The sequence below is a fragment of the Equus przewalskii genome, chromosome 28 (assembly GCF_037783145.1).
Source record: "Equus przewalskii isolate Varuska chromosome 28, EquPr2, whole genome shotgun sequence".
In the NCBI taxonomy this organism is placed as follows: domain Eukaryota; kingdom Metazoa; phylum Chordata; class Mammalia; order Perissodactyla; family Equidae; genus Equus; species Equus przewalskii.
In genome coordinates this window covers 37181737-37194132 of record NC_091858.1, presented here as the reverse complement: position 1 = coordinate 37194132, position 12396 = coordinate 37181737, and the positions used below count along the sequence as shown (strand labels likewise).

At 47.8% G+C, this 12396-nt stretch overlaps 1 protein-coding gene across 12 annotated transcripts in view; it reads left to right on the top strand.

Moving 5' to 3' along the window:
• The window catches only part of MYOM2 (myomesin 2), a 94211-nt gene that overhangs the window by 37424 nt on the left and 44391 nt on the right, over positions 1–12396 (top strand). For all 12 annotated transcript variants that reach the window (XM_070598383.1, XM_070598381.1, XM_070598384.1 and 9 more), the window contains 6 exons: positions 1425–1552; positions 4598–4781; positions 5566–5740; positions 7587–7708; positions 9266–9453; positions 10939–11065. In XM_070598383.1, the coding sequence (XP_070454484.1) occupies positions 1425–1552; positions 4598–4781; positions 5566–5740; positions 7587–7708; positions 9266–9453; positions 10939–11065 (924 nt within the window). The remainder of the gene's footprint in view (positions 1–1424; positions 1553–4597; positions 4782–5565; positions 5741–7586; positions 7709–9265; positions 9454–10938; positions 11066–12396) is intronic.

Genomic DNA, 12396 nt, shown 5'->3' with positions numbered 1-12396 from the left:
TAGAAGCTATGCACCAAGTCTAAATACAATGAGACATTCAGATCTGCCTGTATGTGGGAGATAATTCTGCATTCAGTGTCTGCCTGGTCACTCTGCTTCTGTCATCTGCCTCGCCTCCTTCTGTCCTCCTGGTTTGCTCGCTGGGTCATCTGGTGCCCCTGAAATAAACCACGATTCAGTCTTGGAAGTTCGGCAGACCCTACTCGAGGAGGGGCCTTCTATATCTTCTCTCTTTAGTGCCTCTCTCTGGATCTCTTAGGTGTGGACATGGCATGTGGATTCAGAGCAGGCCCACAGGGCATCCTGAGGCCCCGCTCCGCCCTGCTCTCTCAGGCATTTCCCTGGAGACACCCTGACTCCTTGTTTGAAATCCGACCTACATGCCGGAGTGCTCCTAGATTAGGCCCCGGCCACGTTCCTGTGCCCGCGTTGCCTGTAAAATGTGATGCGCTCCATAACAGGACTCTTATGAAATGAAACCCAGGCTTGTTTGTGTTGTTTCCATGTGGCTGTTCAGTTTCTCACCGGCAGCAGAGTCCTGAGGGTGCAATTAGATCTCGAGAAGGGCTCAGAGAAGTCCTGGGGACGTTTCGAACAATTTTAATCATGTGCTAATCTAATTGGAAGCTCATAATATTTTGTATCGCTATTACAGGGACTGTGGATCTGGAAAACCTCCACCCCTTGTGAAAAGCTCTTATATCCAAACATAATGCCCTTGACACCTAACATGATATTAAAAAAAGATGCGTGTCAGAGGAGAGGTATAATGGACGTCTGTGATTACAAATATTCTATCACATTTGTTTGCAAAAGGCTTATGAATATACCATAGAATTTCACATCTATAGGCATAGGTTACAGAGCCTATGAACGTGGCACAGATCTACTGAGGGAGGGAAGAACAATGCGCTTTAGAGGTTGATACAGACTTTCAATGCTTGGGGGGCATAGAGCACGAGGAAAACAAGCAGAGAGGGCCATAGGCCATCAGGGAAAGTACAGTCACCTCCCACGAGGCATCGGATTGCAGAACGTGGATTGTTAATACTTTCTCTGCACAAATTCCCAGTGTGGTCAGAGCTCCAGTTCTGGTTATTGCCCCATTTCCCCTCTGAAGATCCTACCTCCTTCCAGGTGAAACTCTGGGAGACTTTTGGAGTAGATGCTTTTCTATGAACTGGTTTGTATTAGAAACAAAAATAACGGGATGGTCTTTACCAGTGCATTATACTTTGGCTCTGGAAAAATAGTCTTTGAGGTTTACTTACTTTCCCAGAATAGAAATGGAGCAAAGGACAGCACTGATATGGCAGTTCTTTAATGCCCAGTAATGTACCCAGGGGACGGTGTTCCCAGATGGGCTCGAGCACACAGGCTGACCTGGGTTCATCCAGCATTCACCGCATTTGTCACTCCTCCAGGCGACGCTCAGATCCCAGGACCTCCCACCAACGTACATGCCTCGGAAATCAGCAGGACGTATGTCGTCCTCAGCTGGGACCCACCTGTTCCCCGTGGCAAGGAGCCACTGATGTATTTCATCGAGAAGGTACTCTGTGCTCACATTTCCTGAAAAAGCAAACCTCTGTAGAGTTTCATGTTGCACTGTTTTGTGGGTTTTAAGGATGAGCAGCTGTCAATCATCACAGAGCTTCATCACTACTGTTTAACATGAAGCAAGAAGAGTCCTGGGATGGAGGTCGGCATCAGGGGATCGTGTCCTCCTTCTGGCTTTGCCAACATTCATGTGAGCAAGTCGGTTACTGCGTGCCCCTAGGCTTGAGTCCCCCACAGAACGTGGGGCCTTGGACTGAGGGGTCTGTCTGTTTTTTTTCCTGCTGGAACATTCTCAGATCCCGAGTTCTGAGGATGCCCTGAGAGGTGCACAGGAGGATGATGGTTCCTCCTTGCTCTCAGTTGGCCCATGAGCTGTGTGGCCACTTGGTGGCAATGTTGTAGAGGAATTCACACTCCAGACGGTGCAGGGTTAGACTCGCTGGTTTGAGGATGTTTTAGATCTACATACATATAAAGAAATAGCTTATGTGTTGAAAGAAATAGCCCTGTGCATACGCACACACACACAGATAATGTATATGACCAACATAGTTCCTCACACATGGTCCTTACTACGTCTGTGCCTTCTCTCCTCCTTTGATCTAATCTGCCCTATTGCATTAAAAAATGCTGGCTGTGACCCACTCATCTGACTTGGTGACCTACTATTGGGTTGTGGGCCATTGTTGGAAAACATTTGAAGTCTTACAAATTCTGTAACTATGGTTCTGTGATACTAAATTTATATTACAATGTAACACATAATGCAATACACATAGTATCCACATACAGAATACAACACTTAATATGGGAATATAATATATAATACAGAATAATATATAGTGCAACGAGGCGAAGCATAGCGGAAATGGAAATGGAAATGGGAATGAGCAGTATTTCAGACTCCAGAGTGTATAACGACCCTCTGGCCTTCGCTGTCTATCTGCGGTGCCTCGTTGCCTGGATCGCTGTGACCGGAAGTATGCAGGGTAAAGGGTTAGGTTATTCACTTGGGGTGATAAAGTGCAGGTATTTGTGTTATGAAAATCTGAGTGGTCCGCCCCCGTGGTGGTGCTCTCCCATGAGCCCTGTCTCCTTCTCAGAGCCATTTCCCTGGTCATCCCCCACTGCTGCCAGAAATACCCAGTATCAGCAAACACATCTTTACAAAGAGGACTCCATCACAGAGGGCTTAGTGTACCTCACTGCTGCTGCCAACAGGGGTGAGCAGCTGCGGCGGGTGAGCCACAGAGATACACACTGTGATATAGGAGAGGAAGCTTCCAGGAGCCCGGGGGAGCCGTGGCGTTCAAGGACCCAGGAAGCAAGGAGACCCCAGGCGCGAGCTCAGCTACACACCGGTAGAGCAGGGAGGCAGAGGCCTGATGACGGGCTGCACCCCGTCTGTTGTGGTCAGCTCAGGGTGGACAGTCTATTCCCACTTCTTCCAAGATGGTCTTTTGGTGACTTAGTTCTTATCAAGCATTAAAAGAACCACAGGATTAGTTGTAACAAATTTTTCTCCTTTTACTCCTATATTTCCATTCTGTGTTAAGACCAGGCATAAATGAGCTGCACCCGCGATTAATACCACTGATTTTCGGCAGCCTCCTGCGTCACCCTGGAGCGTGTAGCTGGAGGCGTGATCCTCCTCTCAGAGAGCTCTGCGGGACGGTTCCGCACAGGACGGTGCAGGAACACTGTTTGTTCTGGGTGGGCTCCTGGACGGCCACGGCCTGTTCTCTCCACACTGAGGCCCACGAGCTCGGCATCCAGCGGCCCATCGTTTCCATGGAGAGTTCTGCTTGTGCTGGAGGCAGTGGTGCCCTGCCCGTGTCCTTGTGTTCCTGGGTGTGCCCTCAGGCCCACGGAGGCGCCCGGGGACCTGCACATTCTCCTCCAGCCTCTGCTTAAAGGATGAGCAGCTTGTGACTGACTTTGGCTCCCAGGCTTTTCTTGGGCTTTTGGAAGCTTGTAGTGTTTTTCCAATCCCCTCCCTGTCCTCTCTCTGGTCAGCCCCAGCCAGCGTCCCCACTCCTCTGCTCTCCCTCCCCAGGGTCCCCAGATGAGAACACACACAGGCCCGGGGGGGCCCCCTACCACGGACACACGTGTCAGCTCTGAGAAAGGGACTCACTTTTGCTGAAATGAGAGGAAACTGGTCCTTCAAACATGGATCTAATGTCCAGAAGCCTGGGTTGTTATCTGAAATGTTTTCAGGGTTCTTTGTAGCCGGGACAACGTGTACCCAATTATTGCTACCTTAGGATTCCTTTCAAAAAGCGGGTTTATCTCTATAGGAAAAATATTAAATTAAACACATAACCAAGGTTTTAAAAGTAATTATCAATATAAAAATTAAACATGCAGTATAGAAAATTTGGAAAATACAGAGATGTACAGTAATTCCATCCTATAAAATAGTCATTATTAACATGTGGTACATATATTTATAGGCTTTTTCTCTACAAGTTTTTATATATTTGATATATCATTGATACAATTTGCATCCTGTATTACATTTAACAAGATGATGCAATTCCTCTCCTCTGATTAAAGATCTTTATACCATAACTAAAATGGCTACATTGTTAAGTGTATGAATGTATGATGATGTAGCTCACCCTACTGCTAGTTATTTAGATTATTGACACTTCATTACCACCACGATACCTGCAAAATAGTGAAAATCTTAACTGGAATGTGATCAGTTGAGTTATGTTGGAATTTTATGAATATAGTCCTAATTATCTTTAATTACTTATAGTTGATTCCATTTTACTTAAACTGTGTTTTTGACAGTTTTTTTGCTTTCATGAAAAAATTATTATTGGCAAGCATTTCCAACTTTGGGTAATTTCTTACCTACTTCTGGCTTCCTTTTTAATAAAATCCAGAAAAGATTTATTGACGCCCCAGTATGCAGAGTACATTGACATTCCTCAGGGGGAATTCGGTTAACTGAAACGGAGTATTTCCTTCAAGACGTTTTTGGGGGTCTCTTGGGTTCCTATCCTAAGTCCGCTTTTCCTTGCAGTCCGTGGTTGGGAGTGGCAGCTGGCAGCGGGTCAACGCCCAGACGGCCGTGAGGTCCCCTCGATACGCAGTCTTCGATCTCGCTGAGGGGAAATCGTACGTGTTCCGAGTTTTGTCAGCAAATAAGCACGGGCTGAGCGAACCGTCAGAGATCACATCCCCCGTTCAGGCCCAGGATACGATCGGTGAGTTGCTACAGTGAATGACCAAAATTTAGGACAGGCCCCAATAAGATGACCGTGGATGTCATTACCTGTCATGACATTAACGGTGCATACGAATTAAAATTCAAGTTGCCTTAAAATTCCATTTGACAAGAGATGATCACTTCTCTGCCATAGTTTGGTTGGTTCTCAACATTTCTCCAAAGTTCCATCTTTTTATGAAACTGATAAATGGGTTAGAAATGTTATTAGGCAATCATTACTTTGAAAAAAATCCAGCCCTAAACGCACTTCAGTTTCTTGCCTGTATGGCTGGAAGTTCCCTCTCTGAAGACGTCAGATACAGATTATAGAAATTCTGAATTGTGCTGGGTGAGAAGACCCACGGTCAAATCTTGATTTTATTTTGAGTCCTTTTACAGATTCTGATAAATCTGATAGAAATGTGTCTTATTTTCTTACAATTGGTAATTTTATGTTCTGAAAATAGTACCCACTTAGCCAAAGCATTTACGTCAGCGAAGATCTTTCTCAATGCTTCTAGTGTCAGTGCAGGAGATTTTGTAATTGTAATGCCCTTCCTTTGGAGTCGGGAAGGGCCAGAGAGGACTGTGGAGCCCCTGCCAGGTCCCCTCCGGCTCTCAGCACCCCCTGCGTCTCCCCGTGCCTTCCTGCTTGTCCTAATTTCCCCCTGAGCCCCAAGCCCGGGTTTCCCTCCCCCTGTGGACAGAAGGCCTGGACGGTCTCTGGGGCGTCTTCCTCCACTCTGATACTGCTGACCACGTGTTTTGTATCCTCTGCAAAGTCATTCCCTCGGCTCCCGGCCGGGTCCTCGCGTCGCGGAACACGAAGACGTCGGTGGTGGTGCAGTGGGAACCGCCGAAGCAGCAAGACGACCTGCTGGGCTACTACGTGGACTGCTGCGTGGCGGGGTCCAATGTCTGGGAGCCGTGCAATCACAAGCCCATCGGCTACAACAGGTGCAGCCCTGCCCGGAGCCCCCCTGCCTGCCTCCCTGAGGCCCCAAAACCACCACCAAGAAGCACAACCAGATAGGAGCCACACAGCACGCAGAGGACGGTGTGCTATGTAGAGACGCAGCTGTGAAGGCTCTGAACAAATGAGCCTGTGTTCTCATCCGCCCACAAGGGGTGCAGGATTTTAAAGCTGATGAGTGAGTTCCTGCACACTTGGCTGAAATGAGTTGTCTATTGATGAAAGAAGAGTTCCAGAACCCTGACTCTTCTGACGTAATTAGCATTTCTGACTTATCTTTGAAAGGAGGGTTGAAATAGCAACCATGACGTGAAAGGTGCTTTAGTTTTTCTGTGATTTTTTGAAACTTTGAAATTGCTTGGTTCACATCACTGACAGTCCTCCCCCCTAGCTGCCAGTCGAGACCAATCCAGGGGACCTGGCTTCACCCTCGCAGGGGCGGCACCAGCTCCCTCTGCTGTGGGAAGTGAGCATCCTTGCTCCTGGCCTTTCCTCCTCCTTTGTGGCCGGTGTGCTGAGGGTCGTCTGGGTTTATCAGATGTTCTCCAGAACACGCTTTGTAGGAAAAGATCCACAGCTGTCAGACTCTTCCATGTGGATGGTTATCAGTGATGGCTCAGCCGTCTTCCCCTTTCCAATCTTTTTTTTTTTTTTTTAAATAATTTGGAAAAAGCTCTGACTAGAAAAGAAGAGAGATAATTTAGGAGAATAACGGTTAGATGTTCTTCCCAGTCCATAGCCAGCAAATGCAGAAAGATCTCTCAGAACAAAAAACTTAAAGTATTATTCTAGTGCAGGATTTTTTTTTTTTTTTTTGCTGAGGAAAATTGGCCCGGAGCTAACATCTATTCCCAATTTCCTCTTTTTTTTTCTTTCTTTCTCACCTCAAAGCCCTAGGACACAGTTGTGTATCCTAGTTGTAGGTCATTCTCGTTCCTCTATGTGGGATGCCCACACAGTAATGTTTGAAAACCAGTGGGTCAGTACACGCCCAGGACCCAAACCAGCGAACCCCTGGCCGCTGAAGTGGAGCACACGAACCCAACCACTTGGCCACAGGGCCAGCCCCTAGTGCAGGAATTTCATAAGTGGTTAATAAGTGTTTGCAGACTCTGTAAGATAAATGAGGACTGCTTCCGTTTACTGACCAGTCACCACAAGCACAGCAACTGTGCTGAGTCCTGACACACTGTCCTGGTTTGGTGTTAGCAATGATGCTGTGAGGCGGGTGCTGTTACCCCACTTTACAGGTGGGAAAACAAAGTCTGTCACCAGTTAAGGAACGTGACTAAGGACACCAAGTCTAAGTGTTAAAGCCCGTAATCGAGCCTCGTCTGAACTCAGCGTTTCAGCTTTTGGCCCCTAAGAGTAACTACTTCTCACTAAGTTTGACAGCCATGCGGTTCTCATAGGTAAGGAGCTGAAGACTATTTTATAACAGAGCTTTGATCCAGAAAAAACCTGGAAAATTTGGAGATAAAGGGGAAGCGGCAGAGCGGGTGACGTTGACACTGAGTGAGGTCACTTAGGGTTGGCGAGCGGCTGGCTCCCTGCTCCCTCCGACCGTGTCCGCGGCTGCAGTCCATGCCAGGAGCAGGACTTGCTTCAGCCCTGGATGTCACTGGGTGTTGCATATTGATTTGAACGAATTAACTACCACTGAAAGGAAAATGGATTGATGCTATGCACACAGAAGGCACTCAAATCACTAAATCTCCTTTTAGTACCAATGGAAAATTTTTGTGGAGTGTTCCACACGATTTTTACTTCTGCTGTGGGAGAAAAACAGAACTGAGTCTTGGAGTCAGGCCCGCTTCCTGTTTTTCTCAGGTTTGTGGTGCACGGCTTGACCACTGGCGAGCAATACATCTTCCGAGTGAAAGCCGTCAATGCCGTCGGGACAAGCGAGAATTCGCAGGAGTCTGACGTCATAAAGGTCCAGGCCGCCCTCAGTGAGTCATTCAGGGGCTGTTCTGCTCCAATTTTCGGTTCTCCAGTGCATTTTAATTTCTGCACAAATAAACATTTATGATGCCATTTGGAATATTACCAGAGGAAAAAAGTGGGTGTAAATGGTTGAGCAGAGAACATGTAATTCTGTGGAAACCTCTTGTCGGTCGGCTACTTATCTTGGAAATGCCAGTGTGAGAGGGAGAAATGAGAATATGCTAATAAAATGCAAATTAAAGCCAGAAAATTTTATTAGAGGTCACATTTGTTTCCAAGCTCATGTACTCACATTAAAACATAAGCTATAAGGGGTGAATGTCACTTTTCAAAATAGATGCCAAACAACGTCAATGGCCTTTTTAGCTATTTTTAGTTCAAGGAACTTTAATAAATCATTCCAGAAATTTTCAAATGTTTATGTAACTTTGTTCATAAATAGTGATCTTTAAAAATTATTTTGATCAAACTGAACAATTCAGGCCTTAAATTGCAGTGACGGCCCTAGAAAACTTGATCTATGTGGCTCTGAGTTTTATAATTGCTGCCCTGGCTATTTCATACTAAATGCACCACAGCTTCGAAATGTTCAGGAACATCTTGAATCAGGAATGTCAAATATGACACTCTTTGATTCATAGTACTCTCACTTCACTTCTGAAAGAAATGTTTTGCTGTTTCGTTACTTTTGTCTCCAACCAAATTTAAGAACATTTTTGGAAATTAAGGTTTCTCTTCTAACAATAAATAAAATCATTTCTGAGGAATGTCAAATCTGATAACACTTAGGTGAGCAATCTAGCAAAAAATCCATCTTTCTTTGTTTTAAGGTCATTATTCTAATCTATCAATTTCTCCCACGGGGACTTTCAAACATTCCCATTTGTCCTTTTAAGCCATTCCTACCACGTGAAAACCAATCATTTCCATTTTTACTCTACAGTAAGGACAGCTCATTCTCAGCTCCCCTGCATCCCGGGTCACAGAGGACGACCACAGCTTCCTCAGACTCTGGGGGAGCAGACACACATCCTTTCTCAACCAGTTAGGAAAGGATGGTCCTTTTCCTAATATGGTGTCAAAATGGGGAATATGAATTCATACTCCCCTGAATGCATGTGAAGTTTTATGACTATGTAGGAAATGAAGACTTCCTGACCGAAACAATGTTCGTGGTCACCAGCCGCGAGAGGTACAGTGTCTTCTTCGTGGGCGCAACGAGAAACTCCTTCTTGAGGTCTTCCTTGGATGAGGGGGGAGAACCTATTATTTCAAGTGTCCAGGCCAGACTCAAATAATGCATTGCCCTTGCAGTATTGAAATATTGGAAGATGTGTTTAGAAATAGCAATAGACATATGTGAGAGGAACTTTTTCTTGTTTACCTACTCTCTTTAAAGGAAGAGATGAAAACCAAGATGGTTAGAAGGTAGGCCAAGGAAGGGAGAGAGGGCCCTGGTGCTCAGGGCCTCCTCGTTCCTGCATGTCGGCCCCAGGAGGTGGGGTAACGAGAAGGAAAGCTGAGCTGAGATCCACGTCCCTTCCCGCTGTGTTTCCTTGCAGCCGTCCCATCGTATCCTTATGGGATCACCCTTCTGAACTGTGACGGCCACTCCATGACCCTGGGCTGGAAGGTGCCTAAATTCAGCGGTGGCGCGCCCATCCTCGGTTACTATATAGACAAGCGTGAGGCCCATCATAAAAACTGGCATGAGGTCAACGCCGCACCCATCCAGGAGAGGATCCTGACGGTTGGTTTTACGGATTCATTTTTTTTTTTGCTGTGTGAATGCACATTTGGGGCAGCGTCCTCCACTCAGTATTTCAGAGTTCAGTGACATTAGATAATTTGATAGAGAAACAAAAATAGATTTAAAAAAAATGCACAGCATCCTGAGATCACAGAGCTCTAGAAGGGGAAGCATCTGAGGAAGAGGTTCTTTCTGAGAATCAATGAAGAGGAGGAAAGCCAAGTAAGGGGGCAGTTTGACAGTGACGCTGCTGTGACAGCACCCCGGCCTCCAAGGCCCGGTCGCAACATGGCTTTTGTGGACCATGAGCCCGGGGAAGGCAGGATGCCTGCATCCTTGTGCAGAGCGGGGCTAAGGGACAGAGTCTGTCCTCAGCAAGTACTTAGCAGAAGAAGGATGTTGCCCCTCTGTTCGTTTATCACCATTTTCCTAACAAGCTTGTATTTCAGCCTCTGAGCAGTCACTTGCCCAAATACCCATTGTGCCCAGGTGCAGAGAGTAGAAAGTACACGGGTTTGGAGTAAGAAAGATCCAGAATCAAATCCAGACGCAAACCGTTAGCAGCCAGCGGGCTTTCTCTTTCTCTCTCTGAGGCTGCCGTACTCCATCTGAACAACAAACTGCACAGTTTGTGTGTGACAGAAACAAGTGAAGAAGGCATTTATGCTGCACCTGGGCTGCCCGAGGCGGCCGGCGACGGGAGCCCGCATCCTTCCCTCAGTGGCGAGATGAGTCTGTTTCACGGGACTCTCTTCAGATGTAAGATGAGGAGTTTTTTGGTAGGGGGAGGAGACTGTCAGAAAGTCTAATCTCGGCCTTGTAGAAGTCTCTACCTTATTATATTTATATGATATATACCTCTCATATATTTTGTGTATATTATGACATGTGTTGCCCAAATTCCAGCTCGTTCCCATGGCCCCGGCCACGAGGCAGGGCTGCTGGCCCTGGTCCAGGCCTTCCCCTTGTCTTCAGTGGCGCAGACCAGGCAGAGCCAAGTGGCTGTGGAACGTAGATGTCGAGACCTAAGGGACCTCAAGCCAGTGTGTGGGGAGACGGTGACAGGGTGCCCGGCGTCACACGGCCAGGCCACGGCCCACGAGGACGCTCCTTCTCCAGCCCACGACATCCAGGGCGCAGGCGTCTGCCGGGAGGACGTGGCCTTGAGAGCGGGTCCCCTCACCTCTGCTTTGCCGCTTGCTCTCTGTGCCTTTCATCTCTCTGAGCCTCAGTTTCCCTGTCTGCCCTAAGGCTGCCTGCAGGAGCATCTGTGGGATGAACGAGGCGTAATATGTCAGGATTAACGTAGGGACTGCGACTTGGCAGGCATACAAACAGCCTTCCTCAGATTACGGAGTGGAATTGACTGACAAGGTCCCTCACCCTCGTATTCCGTTCTATAAATCAATCATAAGTACTCCTTTTCCTCAATAAATTATAATGCGGCTTTTATTTCACGTATTAATTTAAATAAAATCTAAATAGGTCGACGGCTTGACTGAAGGCTCATCATATGAATTCAAAATTGCTGCCACCAACCTGGCCGGGATCGGGCAGCCGTCTGACCCCAGTGAGCTCTTCAAGTGTGAGGCCTGGACCATGCCCGAACCTGGTAAGAGGCTTCGCTCCTAGATCCCGCCGCGGGCACAGGGGGCTGGCCAGGTAAGGAGGCGGCTTTGCATGTGCTGGCCCGGTGCCTGCAGCCAGCCCACCCCAGCCTCTGCAGCCAGCAGGCCTCCAGTCATTTTGCGTGCGGCAGCTCCACGATTGTGCAGGCACCGGGGCATGGCTGTGAGGCACGTGGACCCAGGCCCTGGAGCCTGGGCAGCGTTCAGACAGGTCAGCAGCTGACAAGCAGGGGCCATCAGCGCTGAAGGCTGAGGCAGGATGGAGGCACCTAGAAGGGACACCTGTCCCAGCTGCAGAGCGAGGCCTGGCTCGCCACAGTCAGTGATGCTGCAGCCTGAGCCTGGTCGGGGCCGTCTGCATCCAGCTCCTCCCAAAGGGGCAGGGAGACCCGGGAAGACGGCTCCCAGGCGGGAGCTGAGGCAGAGCGTGACATGAGGATTCTCGCGTGTGTTATTAGCTACGGTTCTCCAGCCCCGGGACCATGTGGGGATCCTGGGCCTCTGGTCCCAAAATGTGGAATCGTTGCAAATCTGCACTTATTTAGGACTCTACATTGTAAAGCTGTTTTCACAAATTCTCAAGTACCAGCCCTTAGTTTCTTTGTATTCGCTCCCTCAGGAACCCAAACACAATGGGTAATTTGTCCATTTTTTTTTCTTTTTTACAGATGGGCACCTGAGCTAACAACTGTTGCTAATCTTTTTTTTTTTTTTCCTGCTTTTTCTCCCCACATCCCCCCAGTATATAGTTGTATGTTTTTTACTTGTGGGTCCCTCTAGTTGTGGCATGTGGGACGCCACCTCAACGTGGCCTGACAAGCGGTGCCATGTCCGTGCCCCGGATCCGAACCGGCGAAACCCCGGGCCACTGAAGTGGAGCATGTGAACCTAACCACTCCGCCACGGGGCGGCCCCTGGTTCATATTTGGAACAAAACAAAACAACCCCAAAACAATAAATATACAGTTGAAGGCTAAAAGCTCGAAAACCCAAAAACTCAGACTATTTCTCAATTTTGTGGCCAGATCATATTGCTTTTTCTTCTTTTCCTTTTTTGTAAAGAAATTAATTTTTGCCCCTTGGGAAAGTGAATGGAGGGGAAAGCTGTTGAGGTCTCCAGACCATTTATGGGGCCTCATATGAAACGGCTGAGTGATGCTCAGAGGATGCAGTGTGGTTTACTTACCGTGGAGCTGCTGCCGGCTTCCCTTTGATGCCCAAACCTCCTCTGGGCCAGGGGAATCAGGGCCGCACCCCTGCAGAATTGCTCTGGGCGTCTGTGGAAGGCAGGGTGATGTGGTGGGGGATCAGGTGC